The sequence below is a fragment of the Bidens hawaiensis genome, unplaced genomic scaffold (assembly GCF_021521415.1).
Source record: "Bidens hawaiensis isolate Kalapana, Puna unplaced genomic scaffold, B.hawaiensis_p1.1 tig00005851_1, whole genome shotgun sequence".
NCBI lineage: Eukaryota > Viridiplantae > Streptophyta > Magnoliopsida > Asterales > Asteraceae > Bidens > Bidens hawaiensis.
The window spans coordinates 312,070-325,424 of record NW_027491385.1 but is presented as its reverse complement, the minus strand read 5'-3'; the positions used below and the strand labels follow the sequence as shown (position 1 = coordinate 325,424).

At 34.4% G+C, this 13,355-nt stretch overlaps 1 protein-coding gene across 1 annotated transcript; it reads left to right on the top strand.

Moving 5' to 3' along the window:
• Positions 1–4,357: 4,357 nt before the first annotated feature.
• LOC143630837 (uncharacterized) lies at positions 4,358–7,119 on the top strand. The gene is made up of 3 exons (XM_077099741.1): positions 4,358–4,515; positions 6,774–6,974; positions 7,043–7,119. The coding sequence occupies exons 1-3, from the start codon at positions 4,405–4,407 to the stop codon at positions 7,076–7,078; spliced, it is 348 nt and encodes a 115-aa protein (XP_076955856.1). The 5' UTR covers positions 4,358–4,404; the 3' UTR covers positions 7,079–7,119.
• Positions 7,120–13,355: the final 6,236 nt, after the last annotated feature.

The following is a 13,355-nucleotide window of genomic DNA, read 5'->3' as shown; positions in this document are numbered from 1 at the left end:
ATTCACTGTATGCAGCCTCAAATTTCAAACCATTACAATAAGAACCCTAAATGTGAGAAATTTAACAAAACCCAACTGACATTAAGTGGGAAATTTGAAAGATCTTTAGAGTCTACATAAAGAACAATTAAAAAAAGTTAAAATAAGTAAATACTAGAAACCCTAAAAAGTTATCATTTTTATAATACAAGAAAACCTCAAAAAAGCCAAAGAATAACTTAAAATAAGTAAATACTAGAAACCCACATTCTAAACCCACAAAACGTGATGAATAATAGACATATTATTCTCAGACGCATTTAAACAAACATTTGGTGTGCAGTTACAATACACCTCAAACCCTTTATTCTAACCCCCAAAAAACGTGAGAATCAGCAAAAGTTTCGTCGATACTGAGTGCAATAACATGATTAAATCAAGAATCTTGGTACTACCAAATCGGGAAAGTTAGAATTAAAGAAACACTCTCAGACGCATTTAAACAGACAGTTGGTGTGCAGTTCGAAAATTGAATAAAAATAACCAAATTAAGATCAAGATTCAAGGGCATCCGAGATGAAAATGGAGGGAATTTGTTGGTAATCTTGATGCATATGGCAGAAAGTGATTGAGTTTGATGTTTGATTGATTTCTTAAGACTGCATGAATTAATATGGGTGGCTGATAGATGTCGTACGGTACCGTCGTTAGTCGTTAAGTCATTAGTTCGATACTAATATACTTTTCCATAGTTTAATGTCTTCTAGTTTCGATTGGACCGAGTCGATTGGGTTTGTTTGGCGACTAGTCAATTGCTAGTTTACGTTGTGAATACAATACCGTCTTTAAAACTAACTAGTTTCTGTTTGACAACTAGTCAATTGCTGGTTTTTGTTGTGAATATAATACCGTCTTTAAAACTAACAATCAAACGGAGTGGTCTTGGGTGTTGCATCCAGTTCTGCAAAAATCCCGACTAAGCGTCGATTAATCCTCGATTAATCCCTATTTGTCAAAAATCAGTCAGAATTGAAAATTTTATATATAAAATTTGGAATATATAAGTATATTTGAAAATTTAAATATAAATTCCAATCCAATTAATCTAGATTAACCGCCAGTCTCTACTCCACCACCCGACTAGCGCCTAACGATTTTACAGTGCTGTTTGTATCCCAAAGTCCAAATCGGTTAAACTGCATAAAATGGTTGTTGAATTTTAAACTGTCAATTGAATCTTTTTTTTAAATTGATAGTAACCCTGATATAAAAAATTAAACATCATATTTTTCACTTTATCGTTTACTGGTTTTCGAATTTTAACCTTAAACACTATATAGAATGTCTTCATCATTATCTAGTTTAGAGGTTGTGTATGACAGTGACATTTCAACGTTTGCTGTTTATGATTTTGGCGAGATCTATGCTCGAAGTGGTAGCCTTGCAAAACTTATGGTTTTGACTTGCATTATTTGGTGTTGTTGGTTGCAACAATGACATGGACGCACCCAATCAATTGCCATTATTCAACGAGGTTGCAAATGGATTTACACCCAAATGTTTATTTGTGGTAAACATAGCACAATACAATCATAAGCAATGCATTTTACCATAGTCAGAAATATGGCGTATGCTTGGGTTATATCACACGATATGATTTTAAAGATAAAGGCGCAACGATAGCATTGTTCACAAAGTCGATCTTTCAAGTTCCAACTGATAAAAAACTAAATGAAGACACTCTTCTGGAATTTTGTTCCACAACAACCTTTCGTGCAATATATTTGTGAGCACCTACATACCTATCTTAAGTGACCGGTTATATTTTTTTCAATTGAGTTGTAATGAATCAATAAGGTAAAAAAAATGATATATATAATGGTGATGTGGAAGAGAGCGCGCAATTAGAGACGAGATAAATTACTATAACACTTTAATTAACGCAACTCATAAAACCAGGGTAATCCCATTTGACGAAAAACTAAATCCTTGAACCTCAAACTTCCGTTTATGTCATTCCAACACAAATACACAATCAACAATAATTAAGTCAACTATTAATTATTTTTTAAATGACCAACAAAGCCCGACCACACGCATCCCCAGTTCGCAAAAGGCCACCCTCGCTAGTGACCTAACCCGCCGTCAAGTACAACGGAAACCCATTGCCCAAATATAAATAATATTCTATCTTGATGTTTAACCTAAGAATTTAGGGGGTGTTTGGTAGAGGGAATTGAGGGGTGAGAAATGGAATTAGAAAGAATTCTCTTGTTTGTTTATGAAAGAAAGAGGTGAGAAATGGAAATAAACCATTTCCATTTCTCTGATTTTGTTTCTCTAAAAAAAGCGGAGAATTGGATTTCTAGGGTTTCATTTCTCAGCCTCACTCTCTCACGCCTCTCCCTGCTGTTCGATCTACAGCAGCAAACTCACGCCTCTCCCTGCTGTTCGATCGACTTGCAGCCTCTAATCACCCACAAATCATCTCCAATCCAAGAACCGAGTTCGTATTCGCGATCCTTGCTTCGATTCCAACGATCGTAGGTATGAAACTTTCATTTTTTCGACTTTCTTATGCTCGAGCAGACCTAAACCTCGATCCAAACTCAGCTGCTGATGTCGATTGTTATCGTGGGATGTTTGTATGTTGTTGGTAATCGATTTATATATGTTAGATTTCAATGGTTTATGTTTAATTCGACTCTTGATGAAATCTTTGATGTCTAGGTTGGGAATTGAACATTATATGGTACGAAATTGATGAGTTTGAATCATGAATTTTATGTTAGAATGATATTTAGATGCTAGGTTGAATGTTGGAACCGATAAGTTGAATGTTTACATGAGTTGCTTGAATACTGTTGCTGATGAAATCTGTAATGCTGTTTTGTTCAAACAATATTTTGATCATAACAGATGCAAATTGATCGTTTCTTGAGTCTAACATTAAGTTCAAAGAGTCTAGTTTCAAACCCCACTGGTTTCGTAATTTTTAGAGAAGTTTTGATTACCCAAACGTGAAAAATAAACCGAAGGTCAAATATGTTTTTGACTGACAGATTTTAGGTCCACTTCTAAAGAGCATAACTCTCTTGTTTTTGAAGTTTTAGACTTCATTCCTCTTTCTAATGAACATTTTAAGTGTCTAGAATATTTCCCAATTGGCCTTGTATGCAAATCCTGAGTAGTCAATTTTTGAGAAATTTTGACATTTACAAACTCTGAACAGTAAGTTTTAGATACCTTTGATAATTAGCATTTTAGTTGAAAACCTTATGCATACTTTAAAAATTTGAGAAAAATATATAAACACCTAGAGATGTTGAAGTTTCTGTGAAAATATTTTCATAATTTATTTCAATTGTTTTGTTGATAAATAAATCTATATTTACAAACTCAAATCTGACCAAAAAACTCAAATTTCTACATATCAAAAAATCATCACTTTTTACACCATTTTTATCTAGAAATTGACTTGTAACTCACATGGAAACCTTAGGGATCTTGTATAACATTGACTTGCAACTCACATGGAAACTTGGATGTTCAATTTCATCCAAAATAACATATATATTGATGTAAACATTGGCAATTAAACAACATTCAGCAAGTCAGTGAATAAAGTAGCCTGTAATCATTTTTCTTGCTTTCATGATCACTTTGTTGCTAATATTTGGATTATATTTTGGAGTTATTTGCTTTTCTTGAATTTTCTTATATTTTTATGTGTAGATGGCAAGATCACCTTCCAGACAAAGAATAGTTGCCATAGGTGCATTTTATGTCATTTATGTTACGATTCGTTGGTGGATGTTGTGTACTTATCATTTGCGTTGGTCGATTAAGTCAATGACTTTACGTACAAAATATTTAATGAGTTACCATAATAGGCGTGAAAACATGGTGAGGATGGTTTATGAAAGTGATGTTACGAGTGTTGTTAACATAAGAATGAATATGCATGCATTTACAACACTTTGTGATATGCTAGAAACTAGAGGGGGACAAAAGAATAGTTTTGTATGTGAATTGGTTTAACTATGGTTGATGTTTTTTGCTTAAAAACTATGTTTTGTATGTGAATTGGTTTGATCAATGCATATTTTGGTTGGAATTTATGCATCTTTTTATATGTTTTTTTATTTTTTAATAAATATTTGTTATGAAAAAAATACTTGTGCTAATGATAAAGTTGATATAATTCTCTGTTTATTTCCTATGTACCAAACAAGAGAAATGATTCTCAGCTATATTTCTCTACTGAAATCCCTGTACTACCAAACAGAACAGATAATTCTCATTCTCCAGACCAATAAAATTCCATTTTTCTATTCCATTTATTTACCCATTTATGCTAACACTTGCTTTCTACTTCTAAAATACCCACAAATATTCTCATAAAAAAATAATTGGAAAATAAAGATGCCAACATTGAATCTGTACACCAACATCCCAGTAGACCCAGTAATTGCTTCCGACATTCTCAAAGATGCCACCAAGGCTGTTGCCAAGATCATCGGAAAGCCCGAATCCGTTAAGTTTCTCTATCAATTTTGCACCTTTTATTGCTTTTAGTATAGTGCACACCAAGTGTTTGATGAATTGCTTATGTTGAACTTGAACTTGGTGTATGTTGCTGTCACCTATAAAAATATTATCTTTTTTGTATGAATACAACTAAAAGTTTATAGTTTGTACGATTGGTGATAAAATTGTGGTAGTTTAAATGAATAATATCTTTAATTTGACCCTTTAGTGTAATGCAAGCCAACTGTTTGATGAAATGCTTATGTAAATAACCTTCGGTTTTTATGGCTGTTAATTATGCCCTGCTTGCGGTGTATGGGCCCGCCGGGGGGGGGGGGGGTTGAAATTCCACTAATTTTGGCGTTATTTTACTAATTTCTTGAAAATAACGTTAAAAAGTGGCGGAAGGTTAATTATGCACCATGTGGTGGCATTGATAGCTGAAAGACAAAGGTAAATGCACCGATTAGTCGGTGTCCCGATGGTTGAGTGCCTTATGTCCAAGGCTTGATGCAAAACTACTATCGAGCCGGGGGTCTCACCAAAAGCAGCCTCTTTATTCCTACGGGGTAGAGGTAAGGCTATCTACATTTTACCCTCCTCAGACCCGCCTTAGCTTTGCTATTGGTAGGATTTAATGATTACAACATGATGATGATGCTAATTGTTCGATACATGGGTAGTTTTACTAGGTGCATTTGTTGTTTATAATTGTTTGATAATGGGTCAAAATCATTAAAACATTAGTATTTGTAGGTGTTGTCATATTTTGGAAATCTTAATGAATTAAATGTATATATATATATAGGGGAAGGTTATCATACAAAGTGAAAAATCGTACTAAACGTGAGAACTGAACCAAAATTGAATTTTGTGCGATGGCATAATCGTGAATAACAAGAAATTGATTCTTCACCGTTCATAAATACAATCGCTCGGCATCTTCATCAATTTTAATCACTTCCATCAAATTGTTTCTCAAATTTCATCAAAATCGCCCCGCATCGTCATCAAATTAGTTTGGTTTTAGAACCAACAGATAATTTGATTTTAGAACCAAAATCATGAGTCGCACACTTCAATTTAAGTTCTGCGATCGTTCAATTGAACCCACGTAATGCACTAACCAGACAGTTATAGATTCAGAAGTATTAGGGTTTTTAAAGGATGTTCATGTGGAGAAGAAGATAGGATAATTACTCTACTAGAGTAATTTTTTATATAACTAGAGTCATAATGAAATCAAACAAATTCCCACAAACTAATCTAGAATTGACGAACGAACCACCAAGGCACCAATCCCCCCTGTTTCACAAATTACTTTACTTTTTTATATAACTAGAGTCATAATGAAATCAAACAAATTACCACAAACTAATCTAGAATTGACGAACGAACCACCAAGGCACCAATCCCCCCTGTTTCACAAATTACTTTACTTATAAATGCTTATTACTCTAGTTGCAATATAAAATTACACTACTTGAAATTAAAAATTACTCTACTTATAATATAAAATTACATTACTTGAAATTGAAAATTACTCTATTTGTAATAAAATTACACTACTTGAAATTGAAAACTAATATACTTATATAAAATTACGCTACTTAAAATTGAAAATTACTCTAGTTTATGTTTACTCACAACACCAGTAACGTAATTACTCTACTTATGACAAAAATTACTCTAGTTATATGTTTAGGTCATAATATTCAAATATATAATTACTCTACTTAAGAAAATAATTACTCTAAGTATCATTTGAAAATCTTTTGAAGCGTAATAACCAGCAACTATTATACTCTGTTTTTTGAACCTTTTGTTATTTTAAAAAATCTCTGTTGCAAGTTTCAAATCATCAATCAATTTCATTTGCAAAAAAAAAAGTAGCTGCAATTAGTTCAATTCACAAGTTTCAATTGATGGATTAGTACAATTTGTAAGCATCAATTTGCCTCTGTAGTGAACTTTTATTCATGAAATTGATTTCTTTAATTGGTCGATTGATTATGTGTTTACAGAATGATTGATATGGTATCTACAACTGGTCGATTAGGTAATTTATATCTGATCTATTCCTTTGGAAGCTTTAATTGATCGATATGTTTGAACCAGGAAGATGAAAAAGAGGAAACCTTTTAATTACAAAAATGCCACCGTGAAAAATTTGTAAATCCTTCGGTTCGCACGTTTTGTACAATATTTTTATTTGTAGTTGATCCAACCTCTCTCTCTCTCTATATATATATATATATTTGCAGTATGTTATGATCTTGGTGAATGGAGGTGTGCCCATATCGTTTGCGGGTACAGAAGAGCCGGCTGCATATGGAGAAGTGATTTCAATTGGTGGCCTTAATCCGAGCGTCAATGGGAAGTTGAGTTCAACCATTGCAGATATTCTTCAAACGAAACTATCTATTGATAGCTCACGCTTTTATATCAAGTTCTACGACGTTGAGGTGCATTTATTTGTTTTTTCTGTTATTCGTTTTATGATGGATCTATAACTTATTTTCCTTTTTTGCAGCGCTCGTTTTTTGGTTTTAACGGGTCGACATTTTGAGGGATAACATCAACTTAAGTTGATAGCTCAAGAATCATCCTATCTCGTCTCGTGTATGACTGCGTATCAGTTAAAAGTGCGCAAATTTCAATTCGCATCAGTAAAATGCATGATTAAACACATGTAATTGACATTTTTACACATGTGGCTAGATGAACTCTTTGTTTACTCTTTTTAAAACTTTTTTAATTTATTTTTATTATAACAATGTATTAATATTAAAACTAGGACAGATGAATGCCATATGCTCTTTGAAGTCATCTTATTCAACAACTGAAAACAATCACTATTATCATTTTGGCTAATAAATTTCTAACTTTGTGTGTTAAATTTCCATGATCAACAAAAGAGAGGATCGCCAGATATATATCCGAGATACGCGATTTGTTTATAATTTTATAGATACAATATTGTATGTAGGTTAATTTGTTATAATTTTTTGAATATTGCGGATTAGTTGCTCCTTATTATTCTATATAAATTCAAATAATTGCAAATATTTAATCTAGCCCAAGATAAAATTGACTATATTAAGTTAATTTAGCTTGAATTCACCCATGCCCAAGTCCTGTGGTTAACCGAATTAAGCAAACCATCTCTTTCACTAACCAAATAAACCGAACTGTTTATAGCCAAAAATGATTAATTAAGAAAGTCAAACAAAAATTGGTTATTCATTCGGTTTTAATCCATAACTGAAACATATCCGAACAATGCTCTCCCCACCCTTATAAAACACCGCACACATTGGCCTGTTAGTCATCTCTTATTCGCCGCAAACACATCGGTCGAGCTCTCAATAAGTTATGTCCAAAACTATTTATTTCTTATGGGCCTCATATGAACCAGATTAGTTTAAGTGCGTAGTTTAATTATGTTTTCTAAAATCCTAGTAGTAATATGGATGGGATGGACAAAAACCAAATTGTTATAACCGAGTGGGCTACTTGGAAAATAATTGTGGTAAAATGGGCTCTAAATTGGGCTTGTCTTCATAACTCGGTTTACCAATTAAATTTGTGGGCTAGGCTCGAGTCTCAAAAAAAAAAAAAAAAGTTTTCTTTTACTGGTGGGCTTCTTTGTGGCTTGACACTTGACAGACTTAATGGGTTGCAAATTTGCAATAGTGAAATACTGAAAACTATTCACGTTCATAAACGTTATAACACATACGACGATCAGCTTGGTGAACGTGAAAACATGTGGGTTAGACTGTGTTAAAGTTGCTTCATGCAAAATGACCGAACACGAGAAAGTGTGTCTTGCCAATCAACATGTGTTTATACATTTTGATTTGATACTTTTTGTTTCCTTACACCAGAATTAATGAAGCTGCTTAGTTACATTCAACGGGCCATTAATTAGAGTTTTATCAACTAGTTATTTTGGATAAGTAAACAGTTTAACCATTTTCATGATCTTGACTACGTAATCATACTTTTTAGGAGTTTTCAACATGCACAAGTTTCATTAGCTAGGTTATTTTCTTAAATATATTTGCAATATAACCTTTGATTTGTTTGTTCGGAACAGCGGTTATGAAACCCAATTGTTTGATTTTGTCTAATCGGCCTTTAATTAACGTTTTAAACAAGTTATATACATTAAACCAAATGTGACAATGACATGTTATTCGTAAGGATCAGAAAAGCGTTAAATCTATTAGACACGCATAGTCTCGATCAGCACGAGTTGCTTTAGTTCTCTTTTAACATAACTGATCAATGTAATTGAATCTTTGAAGTCTATTGATGAGAGTCTTACTTTTAGCAAGATGTGCTTTATTTATTTATTTATTTATTTATTTATTAATTATCATTACCTTTTAAGAACAGCTATATTTGTTTTTTTCGATGGTGGTATTCATCATCAGATTTACAAGGTCTAAATAATCATTTTAACCGAGCAAAGTTTTCTAGTGAAAGGTTGATATAACTTTTCTAAGATTGCCATATATTATAATATTAATGATAATTAGTAAGTAGTAACATCCATTAGTTAAAAAAGGGGGAAAATTCCAAAAATAGTCTATTTTAGAGAGAGAAGTCTCAAAATAGCAATTTTTTCCTCAAAATCTTTTATAATTTGGACTGTCAAGACGCATTGGGAATAGATAAAAATAAAGACGAGATTTTGAAAGAACATTAGGTAAAAGACGAGATTTGGGGAAATAATGCCGTGCAAGTCCAAATTATTTGTAATCTTAGAGCAAAAGTTCAAATTTTTCAAAAACTTTTTTACTCAAAAAAACCGTCTTGAGAGACTGTATTTTTATGTTTCCTACGTTTCCCGTCTATATTTTCAAATTCTTAGAAAAATATATTTTTTACAATTATACCCCTTAACCACCACCACCACCTTGAACCACCACCATCACGTCGGCCCCACCCCATCACCACCACCGAACCACCAGCCGAAAAGGAACCCTCTTGCTTTAGCTTGAGAATCCCTAACTTCACGTAAATAAAGCCTAACAGCTCGAGCTCCAAATGGGTTAGTCTCCGGCTGCCCTCCGTTTTCCTCATAAGCTGCCCGGAGACGGTCGATGAGGGCATCAAGGCTGCCCCACGCTTGCCGGAGCTGGCAGGGGCAAAGTGCTGGAGGGTTCGGGTGACCGAAGAATGGACAAATTTGTGTGTGGACTTTTGTCTTGCCAAACTGGTCAAGGTACCTCAGGAACTCAAGAACATGTGCACCGCTGCACCGGGAAAGGTTTAACGGTGGCCGGTGGTTACGGAGGTACTGCCCGAAGGTGTTCCACTCACGGCGTTTCTGGTTCTCGTAGCGGCTGAGAGTGGTGGCGGTTGGTGAGTTGGTGGAAGAAGATGAAGAGGATGTGGTGATGATGGTGGTGGTTCAAGGTGGTGGTGGTGGTTAAGTGGTATAATTGTAAAAAATATATTTTTCTAAGAATTTGAAAATATGGATGGGAAAGGTAGGAAACATAAAAATACAGTCTCTGAAGACGGTTTTTTTGAGTAAAAAAGTTTTTGAAAAATTTAAACTTTTGCTCCAAGATTACAAATAATTTGGACTTGCATGACATTATTTTCCCAAATCTCGTCTTTTACCTGACTTTCTTTCAAAATCTCGTCTTTATTTTTATCTATTCCCAATGCGTCTTGACAGTCCAAATTATAAAAAATTTTGAGGAAAAAAGGGCTATTTTGGGATTTCTCTCTCTAAAATTGGCTATTTTGGGAAATTTCCCTAAAAAAGGTGATTGTGAAAGGAGTTAGTTTAATGATAACATTAAGGAATTTGACAAGACTTAACTAAAAATTAAAATACTTAATACCACTCAACTTCACTTAGTTTGCATGATCATCATATATCATGTGGTTAACGCTTGGAAAATCATAATTATCCATTCATAATAATGTATCAGAACTCATCGATCTCTTTCCTGTATATAACATCCATCCCAACATGGAGCGTCAATCGTGTTAGATTGATAGGTTAACAATTTGATGAGTTTTAGGTTATTATACGTGTTGTGTTGAGATTCTTTAACCCTGAATAAATTCATATATCATTAATTTGTTTGAAAAGGAAAAATTACATAAGGTCTAATTAGTTGGTCTTCTTTTCACACAGAACTCCTTTTCCCAAGTGCGAGTCATCATTTCAAATTTACCAAAAATATGATATGATAAAAGTTGATGGAATTAAAAAGGCATGTATTTAGCCCACAAAGCCAAACTTCAGTTTGAATGTTCCACCAATCCCAACTCCCAATGCAAGAATATTGGCATAAATAAAAGTGCCCATCCTAACTGCTACATCAACATTCACTTTTTGAAAGTTTTTTTTAACATAATTTCTTGTCCTTTACCTTTAGGCTGAGGGGTGTGGGGGCGCGAGTGGGGGCTCCAGCCAATAATATTATGATGTATGGCAGAGAGAGAAACTGGATAAGGGGGGTGGTGGAGCCCCCGTTGGAGCCCCTGGCCCTGGTGTGGAGGGGCTCCAGCAGGGGCTCCAGCGGATTTTTTTTTTATTTTTTTATAAATATATTCAAAAAACGTATTATTAAAAAAACTCATAAATTATTAAAAAAAACACACATTAATGAAAAAACATCGGAACAACAAAGTTAGGAGACGGTTGTATGTTGGATGGTTGAAAGCCGGATGATTGTTGCGGCTCCGAATAAAACATCGGTTGGTGCGGTGACGACCATAAATCGTCGTCAATATAATCTGAATCTAGGTTTGGGTACCAATTTCCAGCCATGTTTTTAAAAAAAAGTTTGGAAGATGGGTTGATTTTGGGTTTTTTTTTGAAGTTGTGGTAATTGTTTTATGTGAAATGGGTTATATATAGGAAGAAAAAACTTTTTTTTTTATTAAATAAGAGCCCAACGGCTCATTTTAAATGTCCAACGGCTAGATCACACATTCCCATGCATCTTTACGCCCATCCTCAGCCGCTAAGGGGCTTGCGCCTGCTTTGTTTTTCGTGCTCGCGCCCCTCTCGCGCCCCGGGGGTGTGGTGCTAGCGCCTGGGGGCGCGAGCGGAGGGGCTCTAGCGCCCCCGTTAAAGCCCCACACCCCTCAGCCTTATCTATTATTGAAAGACTCTTATATATATAGTTAAATACTTAAATTACATATCAGAAAACAAATTACTAGAAATATGTATGAATTAGGGTTTATTATTCAAATACCATGCACGTTTTGTATCTTTTTTTTATGACCTATATATATAAAACGACTTAGCGCTTCCACAACAGGCACCAAAACCCAACGCCCAGATCTATGTGGCATCGGCGGACTTAAGGGAAACTGACTCTTCCTGTTGTTGGCTAGAATTGTTCGGTTGGGAAGTTTGGGACTGCAAACGGGAAGCAAACGAGTGTGATGGGGCCATTCTCTCTCTCTCTCTCTTATACAGATATACTATATATACAATTTTAATTTATTTTAATGAGGTTTATGTATGTTTGTTACTCTGGAAAAAAATTAGGATTTTTGAGAAAAGTGTAAAATCTAAAATAAAACTGATGTGGCGATTTGTAAAAGTTTCTTGTTGTGAGTGCACTTAACAATGACTCAGTGACAAATCTAACTAGCTAATGCATGTTAAAAATAACAAAAGAGAAAGAAAGTAAAAAACTAAGTATGAGGTGAAGCAAAGAGACATTCCTTCAACCCTACCAAAAGAGAAGGATAAACAAAAGTTGAAAAAAGCAAAGTTTGATTGCCCCATGCCACCTCAGCTGCAATGATGGCTGTTTAAAGTGTACATGTAAGAGGAATGTGGGGTATCAAACTTCATAAAAGTGAACCTCTGATGATCAACAACATCATTCACTCTCCAGTTTTGTTTGATTCTCATGCAAATATAAAGCACCAAGGGTTTAATACTATATTTGTCTAGACACTCTCTCTCACTCCCTCCTCTCTCTCTCTCTCTCTTCTTTTCATGTCTCTACTGTGAAATAACATGGTGCTATATTAGTGAAAGGGGTATTTTCTAGAACTCTTAAAAACATATTGAATGAAAGAAAAGTAAGCAGTATAGAATCTTGTACTATCTCTTGAGAAATGTGTTAGTGTTGGTGTTGGTGTTAGTGTGCACTAGCTCTCTCTCTCAAGGACCTAAGAGAATCCTTGTTAAGAACTTCAAAAGACGAGCCCTCACCCCACCCGACCTCATAAACATACATACACAAATATATGTATACATGTACCAATGTAGGTTCTTAACTTGCTACTCATGAAATCCTAATTGCTAGTCAAGAAACTTAGATGAAGTCCATTTCGCATGAATAACCAAAGGGTAGTGCTTTCCCCACACAAAGGATTCTGATCTCACACCGTTTCAAAAGTCAGAATAGCCATCTCCGTTACTCTGGATGGCCATCTGATAACGGCACGAGATTAGATGTCACACGGTATAAGGATATGTGACCCCAAAACTAAAATGTGTTAAACTCTTTAAGAAGTTAAACCACACACACACATACAAAGTGACGAAGCTTGAGCAAAATTATCAGGAGGGAGGGAGGGGGGGAAGTTATTGATCCAAAAATTTTTGGATCAGCAGTTCGGTTTGAGTCGGTCAAAGTTAAACAATATACAAATTTTCGAGTCAGCGGTTCAGGTCGGGTCAAGTCAAACAATATAAAATCTAAATAACTAAATTTTCTTCATTCATTCAAAAGACCGCTCTTACAAAAAAACGAATACATACTTTTTCAACAACGAAAGATATAAAATATTTAAGACGATCTGAGAATGAGCACCTGATTGAAGAATTACAAAGCAGCTCG